Genomic DNA, 16248 nt, shown 5'->3' with positions numbered 1-16248 from the left:
TATAAATGACACAGTGTTGTTTAGATTAAAATAAGTTTTAATGTTTAGTCACTATAAATATTTTTCATGATATTGTGTAGCAATGCTTTTGTTATTTTTTTTATATTGGTTCATTGTAAAGATAGTTTTGTTCTATATAAAGAAAATTTATTTTTACCGATGAGTTTTTGTCAACAAAAAACCTAAGAAAAAAACAAATTTAAGGAAAATATAGAATGTATGTACAACTAATATAAAAGACAAATTTTAATTAAAATCAATTACTTCTATTTACACAGTACATTTACACAGATTTTGAATTAAAAAGTTTTTCATTAGATTGTGTGGCAATGCATTTGTTAATTATATGTACATGTAAAAACTGTTTATTCTATTTAAAGAACATTTATTTTACCGATGAACTTTATCAGTCGACGGAAAGACAGAAAACAAAATTACAATCATTCCTTATACATGTTTTAACTTATTTCTACATTTCATTTATTTTAAGGAGTAAATCTTAAAAAAACAAACTTTGATGACCTCACTGTCAGATTACAAAATTATGTTTTATGAGCTGATAATCAAAACTATCTCAAGAAATCGGAAGAAGTGTTACACTTAAAATTAAATTATTTACAAATATATTAAAAAAAATACTGGTTTAAAATGTTCATGACGTAGTGATATACTTGCCATATAGTTTATCTTTCAGGCCTGCAATTATGTAATCGTTCTTCTTGCAGTTCTCACATATAATCACAGCCTCGCTTTCTTAAAATAAAAAATACATATTAAGACTACCTTTAACTGAAACTGTTAATAGTTCTCTTGTTTGATATAACGGTTTTGATGTTCGAAGGATGGAAATCAGATTTCGAACAATTAATCGATCAAAATGCAGTTACTAGTATCTATCTTACTTCAAAACCGACTGACGTAGAGGCAACAGAAGTATACGCGTTTGGCGTAAATACAAAATTTAATCCTGGTATATATGATTAGTTTGTTTACAGATGTTAAATAAACGTACTTCTATTAAAGAAAACCTGAATCCGGGTAATAAACTAAACTCGATCGGAAACACTTCAATTGTGAGAGAAAAACAACGGAATAACGTAAAAATGGGATAAACAGTCTTATTTGGCATTAAAATGACCAAAATTATATCATAAAGAACATGTGTACTAGTTTCAAGTCGATTGGACACCAACCTCATCAAAAACTACCTCGACCAATAACTTATACCTGAAGCGGGACAGCAGACGGACGAATGAACGAACGGACGAACGGACAAAGGGACGCACAGACCACAAAACATAATGCCCATAAATGGGGCATAAAACGCATAGACAACATACGCGGAAACGGACCGTTCATGCCAAAAGCTTTATTTGTTTATTTGGTACAGGTGATATTAAATAAACATAGTGGGTTAAACCTGGTTGTATGACAAGCCTAATCTTCCTTTCATATGGTAATGTTCAACACATCTCTAAAATGACAACAATGTATGACAGAAATACCGAAAGAACCAACACAAGAACCATCAGCTCAGACAAATACATAATACAAAATATATCAGTACATTACAATATGTAAACGGCAGAAAAGTAACTGACACCTCCCGAGAATTCAAGACAGTATACTAGGACACATCAAACGACAGTTAAACTGCTCGTGGATTAAATCACGAGTGCGGATGTGACAAAGGTAGTATACATATGTTATAATACGTTATAACCAGAAAACGGACTCGCTATTGACTCGCTAATAGCTAATAGTATAATGTAAACACAAAAATGACACGTAACAGTAATTTACTGTACAGAACAATAATACTTGAGAAAGGACGCAATTTCAAACGACTTACATGAAGGAAGAATAGACACAACATAGATAAAATACCAAAGAATGTAAAGGTAGTTAATCGTAAAGTTTTGAAATATTCACAGAATATATAGTAGTTACAGCATGATGTAATGCATATTGTACACAACAAAGTTTAGCAATGACATATCATACTATTTGTTTTACCAAACAAATAACTAACTTGACATAACATAGATATACCGTGTCATGAAATACAGACATTTGCACATCACATAAAGACGAAACGACAGGACGTACAGACAAAGCAACAGAACACATTAAATATTTACACCATGAGACAGTTCCAGCGTTCCATAAATGGAATAAATTCATATTCCTGACATGGAACAGGTATTTTCAAATGTGAAAATGGTGGATTAAACCTGGTTTTATAGCGTTAAACCTCTCACTTTGTACGACAGTCTCATAAAATTTCGTTATATCTTCAATGATGCATGAACTAAACAGGCATAATAAATAAAATAGTCAAAATATGAGTACATCAGTCATCATCGTCTCACAATTTTAAAAGAAACAATTTTGCGTGTCTGACGTCAGAAAATTTATACGTCATATATTTTTGTCGTTCAATGTTTATACAAACAACTCTAAAATTTCACATGGCTAATGTTAGCATACAGGTGTTAAAAAATCAAAAGTATGTAAGAATTAATTTCAGAAATAGGCCGAGATTAAAAATACTCCAAAAGTTCTAAAGAGTTTATAAGAATCCACAAATGGTTCATTCCACTACGTAATTAAATCATTTTAACGTTTGTGGTTCCACGTCTTTTCTAATCTATAATAGAAATATAACATAATGACATATTATAGAACAATAACATACTGACAGGATATTTTAAAGTACAGAGTCACGTACAGAGTCACGTTTAATATCAGAACCAACGAAACACAAAAAGTCGCATCAACAAAACACACCAGCAAAAATGAAAGATAGTACAAGCACATTGACGGGATGTAGAAGTACCGAGCCACGTTACATGGATATCACAGCCAAAAATCCAATAGTAAAAGTAATATTCATAATATTAAAAACACCTGGTTCATTAATTTTCAGACACTGATGACGTTTTGCAAAGTCTGAGTAGGAGCTGCAAGCTCTTGAATATCGAATGAGTTGGGAAATGTATATCCCATATGCAGTTGAGGTTGGTATATTGCTTCTAAGGTTGGGAAATTCAAAACTTAAAATCGTTTCGTTTTTCATAGATTCTGGTACTGAGATGACTGCGTAAGTCAAATTCAAGATATAAGTCTAAAAATGAGGCAGAGGAAACCGTTTCTGTTGTTTCTTGAATGTCTATATAAAAAAGAAGATGTGGTATGCTTGTCTAGTTCTGGTGGATATATTAATGAACATTCATATATTAATGAATATTCAAACTTTGAATTTGATAAACCATGTCCAAAATTTTACATTTTACTCTGTTTTAACATATTTAACATAACTATGTTGATTATAAATGAAAATATATGACTTTGTTCTAACCAGCTTGGTAAAGATTGAAAATTGACTTAATCTAAATTTGCCACACTCTTTATTTATTGAAAACGATTTTTCCGAATAATAAAATTTATCTAAAAAATAATTAATAAGTGATATCTAACTGAGCTTTCATATCGATATGATTAGCTTTTTATCATTAAATTCCTTCAGTGATGAGGGACATGTTCAGTACCCCGTATGCTTTTTACAATTAACCTTTCTCACATATCGAAGAAATAGAAAATTCATCCATGTTATTAAGCATGCTCAGGGGTTTTGCGTATACGTATTACCTTTATCTTGTTTTAGGCGATTGGCAACAAAGTGAAAGAGAATTTTGTTAATAAGTTTATTACAATCATAACGAATATATTCGTACATGTATGTATCAATTTCAAGGAGCATCTGTCCAAGCATTTGGAAATTCCAGAAGGTTTAACATAGTTATCTAAGATCACTGTAAGTACATGAAGAGGTTTAGTACAATTTGAGTGCAGGATGCGAGAAAGGATTACCAAAATGACGAGAATAAAATTGAGAATGGAAATGGGGAATGTTTCAAAGAGACAACAACGCTACCAAACAGCAGAAAGCAATTGAATGCCACCAATCTGTCTTCAACACTGCGAGACAATGCTCCACTCGGAGGCGTGCTTCAACTTGCCAATAAACAAAAGCGTGTACTAGTACAGTGATTATGGACATCATACGAAACACCTAAATACATAATTGAATAATAATTAAAATCATACAAGACTAGCAAAGTCCAGGGTCTCCTGACTTTTGACACGCGCAAAAGTGCGGCGGGATTTAACATGTTTTATGAGATCTCTCTAAAAACGCACAGTAAAACTCAGTTTAAAAGAAGTCCGAGTCCAATGGTAGAATACCTGTAGGTAACATAAGAAACTAAACAAGATGACAATGATACATAACTTAACTAAGGTCTACTAGCAGTTACTGCAATGCCAGCTCAAGACATCAACGGATTGAATTATTATGTCATCTTCATCATTTGAATATCAAACAAAAGTCCTCCAGTCATACAATAAATAATGTTAAAAAACAATTTCAAGCCAAAAAATTAAAAACAAATCCGGTTAAAGGGTACTCTTCATATGCCACCAATCATTTTCTAATGCCATTTTTTTTAGGTTGAACTTATGTAAAAGACAATAACAACCAAAGCCAAGCAGTATACAAAGACTCATAAAACCAAAGGACATTTGCATCAATAGTTATAAATAATAATTAAGAAACTACACGAACTCCACTAAACATCGGGAGTTAAATCAGGTGCTCCGGAAGGATAAGTATTACCTGCACCGTATATGGAACCCGTTGTGTTATTTCTTTGTTCAGTTCGGTAATTATGGAAGGTTATTGTGACTGAGAAAGAATATCAGATATGATTACTGACACACTTTTGACGTAATTGCAAACCAGCTCGTGATAGCGACCGTAAAATTTCTTGAGTGATGACCTTAATTTGATTGTTTCATAGCCCTGTCCTAGCAACTTTTGAGAAAGCAGTATTCCTCGTTCAACAAAATTAACGTACCATTAATTTTAGACACATATACTCCAAACGCTGGTGCCGCTGGGATGTTGCTACACAGAAATGGAAAGTCGACCAAAGGAAAATTAAAATCATTGCGTTTGTCATAAATTTTGGTATTCAACCTATCATCAATTGTCATTTCGAGCTAAAGAGGTCTAAATATGAAGCAGATTTATCTCTGTTGAAGTATCGTATATAGACAATGCAATGCAAACTACATTTACAGCTCAAACAACGTTGTCATTATTATTAAAAAGTTTTGTAAAAATATATATTCTAGGATTACAAATTCTGACGTCCTTCTATTTAACTAAAGAGCTAAACATAGGGCTATGCGGCATATTTTCAACATTAATATGCCCCTCACTTCTTCTAATTTAAACTATTAAACTTCTGTACTTCTAATTCGTTTACTTTGAACCTTAATTAGGATTTTATTGTACTCCTATTACACAATGTATGTGTATTTATACTGGTACAAATCCCAAGTTTAACTTTCTTATAGATATATCATAGAGATAATATCAGGCAATATATATTATATATTCTCCTCAACGAGGCGTGGTTTTTACAAAGTGCAACTTAAAGCAAGTTTATACTTTGAGAAATTAACAAGCGAAGACGATAAAAAAAATCTGTTGAACGAAACGACAACATCTTAAATATTCTAAGGCAAGCATATTTGTTTTTATGCGTGATTAAACAAGATTTGTTTTCAAAGACATGCGGGCTATGATATTTCTCTTAAAAATCTACCAGACATCTTCCTCATAGATTCATAAATGGTTCTCTCCTTAAAACAAGAGATAAGAACATTAAATGTATCACATATCATGCATCTTACTATACCGGTTTTCAATTCTAAGAATAAAACACAAATGCGTGGAAGAGAAAAGCACCGATTCTAAAGATAAAAATCTAAATACTTGCCAGATATCTCTTCCGTAAGGCGTTCAATTATCTCATCTTTCTGTTGACACTTCTGACATTCAAAGCTTAGGTTGCAGTATATGCAAGTTATTTTGTCTTTCTTTTTGATGTCCAATTTTGATGTCGTAGTTTCTGTGTCGTTCTCTGAAAAATTAAACACACATATTTACAAAATAGTATACCTGTGTGTCAAATAATGGAAAGATATTATAGTACTCCTGTTCCTTTTAGACCACAGGATACTCAATTTAATCCCCAGACTTGACTTACTTGGAATAGATGTTACTAATATTGTGTTATGTATTGATATGTTGTTCCATTGTTAGTTCATAGCACTTCTTAGAATATTTTCAGCTATTTATTTTCACCAAATGTGCGCAAAATGGAAACGCAGATATACATTTAAAACGAAAAAGATATATAGTTAATAAAGAAATCATGCTGCAAAATTGAACAAAAACAAAATGCATTAAAACTTTGCATTGCGCAAGATCAAAGAGTGTACTTGTTCATTTATGTTATTGATTTTGTTTTAAAACAAAACATATTATTACTATAAAATATATGAAAACTAGGCACCTATTTGCAAAGAAAGAAACAGAAGGAGGAAGATACCATTGGAACCTTTAAGTAATGAAAGATGACAATAAGAAAAAAATAAGTCCAACAAACACTAAATAAAGAATCAAGATAGTAAACACAAATCCCCCCAAAAAAACTTCAGCAAAACATCATCTGCAATACAGAATTTTCAAAATACTCATGTAAACTAGATAAAGATTATATTCAATCATCCGCATATTGCATGCATTCATACTGCAATGTGTTAATCTTTTACTTAACCAATTATTCTTTACATGCTCCTGGGTTTCCTATTTACATATCATGAATGTGTAGATAAACAAGGCTGTTTTTTTTTAAAGGTATCTTACCTCTGTAAACTAATTCATCAGGCTTTATAATCAAATCTATTTTGACGACCGTAGGTACATCTGTATTGATATTGCAAAGTTCAACAACCTTTTCCAAAAATAACTGTATCGATGTTCGCATTTGATCTGGATTATCTAAAACGTTTTTGTTGACTAATGTTGATAGTACTAAGGATCCGACATAAACAAATTCTATTTCGAACCATTGTCGTAACAGTGAAGAAAATTTCTCTAACGTTTCTTTTATTTGTGGTAAATTCCATGTGTTTGGGGTTTCCAGTCTCCATTCCACACGAACTTTCTGCACACCTACAGCAAACCGGTTTAATACATCTATATTTTTGGCAAACACCACTCTTATCGTGAATCATGTATTATAACATCAATAAATATATGATAACATTAACTGTATGAAATTTTAAAATAAAGTGCAAATACATTTCTCTTAATACGTATAGAAAAAAATCAAAAATTTTTTTTTTTTAAAAAGCAAGTCTATTGACAAGCAGGGAAAATGAAAACTCTGCTATACACCACAAAAAAGTCATTGAGTTCTTTTAAATCTGTTTCAATAGCAGATTCAATAGAAGATTTAGACGTCAAATAGTTATCAAAGGTACCAGGATTATAATGGTGTACGCCAGACGCGCGTTTCGTCTACATATGACTCATCAGCAACGCTTAAATCAAAATAGTTATAAACCAAACAAATACAAAGTTGAAGAGCATTGAGGATCCAAAATTCCAAAAAATTGTGCCAAATACGTCTAAGGTAATTAATGCCTGGGATTAAAAAAAAATCCGTGGTTTTTTGAAAAATTCAAAGTTTTGTAGACAGGAAATTTATAAAAATTACCACATAATTGATATTCATGTCAACACCGAAGTGCTGACTAATAGGCTGTTGATACCCTCGGGGACGAAACGTCCACCAGCAGAGGCATCGACCAAAGTCATGTTTACCGATTTATATCAATATCCCGTATTTAATTTATAAATAACTAAAACTTATATCCGAATTACAAAGGTCTGAAATTTAGTCTAAATTACATCTAAATATCAATCGAGTCGTCCTCCGAAAACTGTCGAAGGTCATATATTCATCAGACACATACCTATAAATATAGTCCACTCGTGCAATTGAAATTTTCTAGGTTTATTTAATTTTATATTTAAGGTTACATATATATCATTATCATCATCTCACCTGTATACTAATGAGTTTTTGTGGATTTATACTTCTTTAAATATCTCAACACGCATATGACATGCATAATCCATCTGTTGCTAAGGGTTTAGTTTAATGTCACATAAAAACAGATTCAATGAGGTTGAACGTGCCAAATTAATATTCGATGTTCCATCGCTTTATTTAATACAATTGAAAAATACTGGTTCCTTAAAGCGAAAATTATTTCACTTTTTCATTTTGATAAATGATGAAACAAAACAAATATTTTTTTTTATTATATTGTAATATCTCGTAGCCAGTGTCACTTCCATTCATTAAGATTTTTTTTAAAATATCAAAATGGTTTATTGAGCAACAACACTTTTTCTGTATTTATTGCATTTACGTCTTATTAGCATTCACAAATAAAACAAGTCAAACGATTTGTGAATTTATATTTGTTTATAGATTTTTATAGGTATAATTGTTATGTATTTAGTCGATTAATCTAACAACATAGTTAAGCACGGATATTATGTCAACTTGTTTATAGCCCGATTAAAGACTACATGTATGCAGTTCCAACGTTTGGTCTGCTCAAGCAATAGACGTGAGATAAATCGTATAACTAAAAGTACAGAAATGTCCTCTATTGACATATAGTTGAATATCAATAGCAAAACTTACTGTTATCCTTTTCCATAATTTGTGTGGCAGGACCGCCAGCTGCAACATTCATTTTGGAAACTGAACCAGCTAATAAATATAAACCAATATTTAAAATATTTAAAAATATAAGAGTCCAGCATTTTTTTTTAATAACATCAGTTGTTTTCATGAGATTGATTTGAACATCAGTATTTAATTATAACTTTAAGATAGATAAAAAATCTTTAATTTTCATATAACATTGCTAATTATTTGTAATCTAAGTTGAAATATGTCAAAAATGATGCTATGCATCTAAATATTATGACGTTGAGATAATTGAATATATGAAGCTTTTACTGCATTTTGTTGCATAACAATAATATGACATGTGATATATATTTGTTTGGCTTTCAAACTATTTTGATCTGAGCGTCACTGATGAGTCTTATGTAGACGAAACGCGCGTCTGGCGTATAAAATTATAATCCTGGTACTTTTGATAACTATATATAACTTCAGTCGCAGACGTTTTTTTTAAGAAAGCGAAATAACATTATTATTGTGAATTCCATGTGAATTCCATCTAATTGTAAAAGTTGCATAAGAAATGGAACGATATTAGAAAAATAATCAAGAAAAATTAGTTTACCTGAGTTGTGAAATCTCTCCTCTGTAGAACAGGAAGCATACTGCCTCACTTCCAATCTAAGTTTTTTAAAATCGATTGATAGTTCATCTAATTGATAAGAAATATGAAAAAAGAACTGAATAACAAAATAAAATTTGAAAAAAAAACCTGTAATGGCACAAGAAAAATCATGGATTTATTTCATAACTTAATAAAACATTAATTGTTCCAAATACTGCACCTGATATGTTTTACGTCCAGCAAGAATGATCACGCTGAATTGTCTCGCCTTCTTTACTAATCATTGATATTGTGTTGATAGTCCTAGATATAAAGCTTTATTACAACTCGCATAAACTTAACATCAACCAATATAACTAAACAATGACCAATGAACCATGAAATGAGGTCAAGGTCAGATGAACAGTGCCAGGCAGACATGTACAGCTAACAATTCTTCCATGCAACAAATATAGTTGTCTTATGGAATATAGTTTTAGATAAAAGAATCAAAACTCAAAAACTTAACTACTGAACCGTGAAAATCAGGTCAAGACCAAAAGACATCTTCCCGCTAGACATATATACCTTACAATCATTCCATACAACAGATATAGTAGACCTATTGCACAAAGTATGAGTTCAAACTACAATTTTTTTTATCTTAAAATGTACCACGTTAGAAATATAGCATTTGTTATATAATAATTCTTTCTATATACAGCCCGTAACAGAGAAGTGATCGAATTCGCGTTTCTTTATCGTCAGAATAAGTTACGTTATCGACAGACTTATTTCATAAGTGACATAATTTAATTTTCTTCATCCAAAAAATATTTCTTCATGTCCAACGTGTTAGTTTTCATTGTTTAAGTCGAAGTTTTTTTATCACAGTAAAACATTTTTTTTTATAATCAACCTCTGTCATTGGCATTTTCATTTTAACGGCAAAGGATCAAATACGGGCCGGATCTCCGAAATTTCTATCATTTGTTACGAGGAAATCAATATTCAATCGAACATATGTCTTTGTTCATGACACATATTATGAAATACAAAGGAGTTGAAATGATCAAATACTTTCGAACTGACGGAAACAAAAATGCATAATCTAGAATGTGTGTTCTGTAATAAACAATGGCTTTTTCTTGCGAATCGTCTGATACAGAATACCCCATATCTTTTCTTTTTCATACATATCTGTTTATTATGTCCCAGGGATAATGTCAATCATACATTGCTGCAATACCGACATGCTTGTACTTTGTCAAAGAAAAAACTGAAATAAATTTCCTTCAAATCGAAGTAAAAAATACAAATGTAACCTTTAACATTTGAAATGTTGAAGACAAAATTGCTCTATATCTTAAGTTATTGACGAATATTTGAAATTTAAACCTCTATAAGATGTGATGTACGGCATTTCATTTTATCATTGGTAATGATCCATATCTGACAGAGAAGAAATATTCATAATTCTCAGAAAGTTTTCGTAAATATTGTTAGATACCACTAATCGTTCCAACAATCAAGAAAACAGAGACAAACAGGGACAAAATATGAAAATGAAAAGATATGACTTAAGTCTTAGCATGTTCAGGAACTGTAGAGGTCTCCACAGGTTTTCAACAAGGGTAGAATTCAAAAGCTTGAATATGAAAGCCTCGAAATCCATGATACTTTTTCTGTGCGGTAGATAAATCTACAAAATCCAATAATGTACACGACATATAAAACTTGTATATTCATACATGTATATTTATATATTGGGAATTTGTTTTTGTTTCCAAATAGAACTAAAAGGTTATGTATAAGTGCCTCCGTTCACTCAAAAATAAATGGCACAAGTTCACGTAGTCATAAAATAAAAGTCGTCTGATTTACGTTATCGAACAAAAAATCAGAAATACGGAATATTTTATGTAAATAGTTAGGAAATCCGTTTCCCCTACATGTTTTAAAAGTCAAAGAAAAATGTTTTCCCTGATACAAACGTTTTAAGAACCAGCATTGTGTAACATTTAGACAAATTCGACTGTATATAAGGAAGTTAATATGTTTACTCTGATTTGAAATTATCTTTTAGATCTTTTTTTAGTAATTGAGAACCTATGTTGTTTATAGGTATTAGGTGAAATGTTGCATGATCCCTCAAAATGACAGCAAGCGCAGTTTTCCGGACGATTTTCATTTGTACACTGTCAGGTCCTGGCCATGGTATATTTTGGAGACATTTTTTTTTTACTGATTTTTATTAGAAAAAAATATTCTCTGTGCGTGTCATTGCAAGAAATAGTTTTGCTCGTTATTTTGTCATATTAAAAAAAAATTCTCAACAAAATTTTCCCGTTTAAACTGTTCTAGAAAAAAGTTTGACATGTGAAACGGACGAAGACATATTCTAACAGAAGTACAAATACCAGTCCTCCCTTTTGTGTATACATATGAGAAAACATTCAGTCAAAGTTATTGATTGAATTCTGTAATTTCAAATCCATCACACAAACGGTACACATTATAGTCCGAAAAAAAGGACTTCATTCCTATCAAACACCTTTTTAATTGTTTACCAGTATATTTCTATTAGTTTTGGATAAAATTGTATTTGGAAATGATAGTTTCAAGACGTCCTTCCATAAATCTTTTTTTTCTGTTCTGACTTTGAAGAAATGACTACCTTTCGCCCAATCGAAATGGTGCATGGTCATGTTTTGTTTAATATTATTAGAATTATTTTCAATATTATCGGTTTAAACTTGATTATCGACAAATGAAAGTTTGTCCGCATTGTCAATCTTTTTAACGTTAAAGTGCTAATAGTTCGGTGACTAATCAATTCCATTTGTCGATAAAGTAGCTAATTTTTACGGTAAAGAAGCATCAATTCATTTATTTCTCTGTTATGGGCTGTATATATGCATGTTGAATTGTTATTGATTTTTTGGTGTACTTCTGTGTTCTGTTTTCCCCTCTTATGGTTGATATGTTACCCCCAGTTTGAGTTTGTAACCCCGATTTGTTTTCTCTGAATCGATTAATGACCTTTGAACAGCGGTATACAACTGTTGCCTTTATATCCAAAGTGAAATTGACATAAATGAGTACATTTAGATTCCGTAAGACCCCTGTTTGGACCCAAAATATAGCAGTTTTGCAAAATCGTAAAACTGTAAACTTTTACTTATTTATTGGACAGTAGAATGCTTCTGCTACATAAATATGTTCGGTTTTGATAATACAATGCACATATATCGGGTACTAGCACCATTAAGTCATGCTAAATTACTGAAATCATCACAATTCTAGCATTTTAGTTAAATTTTAGATGGTTTCCGTGTTAAATGAAAGTTACCACATCCGGGTTGATCCTTAATATTGAAGTCTTAGTTGTATTTGATTATAATACATAACATATATAAAGGTTGGGGATGAACACGGAAGCAACCACTTTCAATTTTGACCAAAAAAAAACATCTAAAAAGAGACATTGCTCGGCATATTTGGGTCGAATCCCTAATAGACCTTCAGATGAGGAACTCAGATGACGTAATTAAAAAACAATATTAGTCCGCCATTCAATTGTGGATGCTGTGATTTTAAAAATGGACACCAATGAACAATAAGAACTGTTTTATAGAGCTGATGTGATGAGAAAAGAAATATGTAGATTTGACCTGAAATAAATTATTAGAAAGGACAATTTTTTTATTGATTTTTATGATCAAAATTTTGGGATTATTTCATATGGAGAGTGACATTTTTTCACCATCTTCCGGGGTCCGGCAATTTGCGAAAAACGTAATCTCACTTGCCACCCCGAAAATTTAACCAGACATGTATAAATGTATCAGCTTCGACATGAGCCATCATACATGTATAAGTAAACGATATGGACTGAGCAATGGAAGAAAACGTTACCATTGTCGCCTATGGAGAATTAATAAAAAAAAAAATTGACCCATTTGGTAGATTTTTCATACCTGAGCTTGAATCGGATTGTTTTTAATGACTAAATTAGTTTAAATCTTTCACATAAACTAACTAAATTAAATGAAATAGACAATCAAGTGTTTAAAAAGTTGTCAAAATCTTTCGAAAATTTGAGGCAAAAAAACAATGGATCTACTCCTTTAGATAAAGATGAAAAAAACACAGAGAAAGTTTCTTTTATGTTCTTATTTATATATTGCACAATTATCTGTATACATGTATAATTACCTTAACTGTTGTTTTTTTTAATTTTCAAGTGAACATAACATATACCTGTGAGGCCAAGTAATTTCATCTTGATTTGTGCATGAAGCAATAACTTATATTTAAAATATAAGAAACAATAGCTTTCGGTTTAAACTACCTTTATATTGTTTAAGATGGTCAATGATCTCATCCTTTATCTGTACTATGTATTTCCTCTCGTCTTCAATTATAGTTCGAAGTTTCTACATTAATAAAATATTTAGATTTTGTTCAATAAGTAATTCAGGGTATGAAAAATGCATGTGTTTTTTTTTTATTCTAATAGTTTTTATCAACTAATTGGGATAACATTCGTCTGTATTGCCTTTAAACTAGTTTTGTTTCTTCAAATCTTAAATTAAATGAATGTTTTGAAAACAAAATCTTTAAAAATTGAGATTAAAACAACACCAATCCGTGAGCTGCAGGACACTATTCATTTTTTTGGAGAAAATTGTTCAGCACACAATGAAACAGTCGAGAGGCATTTGTGTATATATGTATGATAAAATATACTCATCCTACCTTCGTTATAGTTTCATCAACATTGGTTTTGATTATTCTTTTTATTACTTCTATCGATAATTCATTAGCTTTGAAAGAATCTACTTCCTTTTTGTTCTCTTTAGCAAAATATTTTCCCAATGAGCTACCTATTTCTAAAATAGCTTGCTCAGTCTCAGCAAACCTGGTGTCAAACTCTGTTTTCGAAATACATGCGTTTGGTACATGTGCCAAAAAGTTTCTCGTTTTTTTGATGACCTCAATGCATCTTGGATTTCCGTGTATGACTGTACTGTTTTTGAAACAACATGATTGAATAATTGCATACATAAGAGTAATGTCCATACAGTCGACATCATTAGATTTTTTTGCCATAATTCTACAAAGACACTCCTTTGTAATCTCATTGTGGTTTCCTGTTTTATAATGGTCGATTTCAATGAGAGGTCCACATTCAAATAATAACATAAACTGGTCTTTATGTAAACCTCCTTTTTTAGAAGGCGGAGCACGACAATTTTGAGAACATTTACAACACTTTACTCTAGGATAGCATTCGTGAAAAAGATTATGTTTGTTTCCTTCTAAGAACATATATAATTCCAAATGGTCTTTTGCATTCAGAATATTCTGCTCAAAGTACGTATGTAAAACTTTCATACCAAGTTCAAGGATAAAGATGACAAGTTTAACGTAGTACCCACACTGTTTGTCAGATACAATTGCCTCCATTGTTAGTTGATAGTAATCTAAATACGAGAGAAGTAGTGTTTTAGATAAACGTCATAATTAGTTCAGTATACACTTTACATTGTTCATTAAGTTTCAAAACATTTTTTTCCACCCATGTATTTTCGATTCAAATTTGTAAAAAGGCATAGCATTCATAAGTGTGTAATTCCAAATAGAATCAAATTTAATTCTATCTTTTGTATCTTATAAACGTTTTTGAAGTTATCAAAGAAAAAACTTCAGAAAGATTGTATTTGTCTGTGGAAGATATCATTAATATTGTTATACATAATGTCTAAGTAAAACGATGTTATCTTTAAGTTTTATACATGTTTTATTATTAGAATAACGCCTTTCTTATACATACATTGTATCTCTATTCTCACACATAATCAATCTGTTAGTTTTGTTCGTTGTCAGAAATTAATCGGTTTATTTATTCAAAACATGTACAATTAAAGGATGAAAAAAATACATTTTGTTTAAATTCGTGAATCAAACAGTTATGCACTATTGAAAATATATTAATTTGATTTGGCAGCATGACTCAACCTGGCGGATTTTTAAACATGATATTATTCAGAGCCGAACAATGTATTCACATATTTTTAAGTGTGAATAATTAGAAGTATGTTCACTAGAATTTTTACTTAACTGCGTACGTTAATAACATTTTCTCGTCGAATTTGTGGATGCATAACCTGTAAGACCCATTTTAAAACAACTATGCCGTCAAATATATATATTTAGAATCCAAAGTTATTTTAGGACATTCAAATGCCGACTTTTAGTAAAGTATGTCACGGTCTCCTTGACATTGGAAAACTATAAGTCGGTAGCGTATCATCATTATTAACTTCCTTGTTAATTGAAAAGAATGACTTATTATCATGATACCCTAAATCTTTTAAACATTATAAGTTTTTCATGTTATACACGCTTCATTTATCAATATACATATATGAAAAAAATGAATGAGCAAAACAGTCTAAATAGAAACAATCTTGATAAAATGTATTTATTGGATCAATGTATACTCTTTCGTCAGTAACAATTTTAATATTGTAAATGAAAGTCTTACCTTTTTTGAAATACTGTTCTACGTTTATATAACACAAATGTCCATCATCATTGATATCACATTATGTTTTAATCAAATTATACAAAGCGTCTTCAAATACGGATATTTGATCCAAGTAGACCACGGCCTTGATTTCCATTGTATTAGGAAATATCGGCAAATACAATTTTCAGATTTAATAATAAAACGAGACTGTTCATTCTAGAATACGATATGCGCAAAACGGAAGACCTGAAGCAGATACATAGATGAACGACACGGGATTGAATTTGAATACTGTATCAGATGTTATTAAATTTCTAGGAAATTATTTGATCAGGTCAAAATTTCCATAACCTTACATAATACCATACTTACGTTATGAACGCCATCTTCCTTTTTTGAGACTTGAAAAACATTTGTTAAAAATTATCTGAATATAATTTACCTTGTTTAACCAAGGGAAAGTATACACAAGGGGTCCT

General features: G+C 30.8%; 1 protein-coding gene across 1 annotated transcript in view; it reads right to left on the bottom strand.

The window, feature by feature from the left end:
• Window positions 1-15927, bottom strand: part of LOC134726461 (antiviral innate immune response receptor RIG-I-like) — a 48937-nt gene extending 33010 nt beyond the window's left edge. Inside the window, exons 1-8 of the mRNA XM_063590867.1 lie at window positions 15785-15927; window positions 13993-14720; window positions 13586-13670; window positions 9253-9339; window positions 8640-8708; window positions 6782-7090; window positions 5850-5993; window positions 676-753 (exon numbers count right to left, since the gene is read on the bottom strand). Of these exons, the coding sequence (XP_063446937.1) occupies window positions 676-753; window positions 5850-5993; window positions 6782-7090; window positions 8640-8708; window positions 9253-9339; window positions 13586-13670; window positions 13993-14703 (1483 nt within the window). The 5' untranslated portion in view covers window positions 14704-14720; window positions 15785-15927. The remainder of the gene's footprint in view (window positions 1-675; window positions 754-5849; window positions 5994-6781; window positions 7091-8639; window positions 8709-9252; window positions 9340-13585; window positions 13671-13992; window positions 14721-15784) is intronic.
• Window positions 15928-16248: the final 321 nt, after the last annotated feature.

The sequence above is a fragment of the Mytilus trossulus genome, chromosome 7, assembly GCF_036588685.1.
Source record: "Mytilus trossulus isolate FHL-02 chromosome 7, PNRI_Mtr1.1.1.hap1, whole genome shotgun sequence".
NCBI classification, from domain to species: domain Eukaryota; kingdom Metazoa; phylum Mollusca; class Bivalvia; order Mytilida; family Mytilidae; genus Mytilus; species Mytilus trossulus.
Note: the sequence above shows the minus strand (reverse complement) of the source record. Positions and strands in the feature narration are given on the sequence as shown.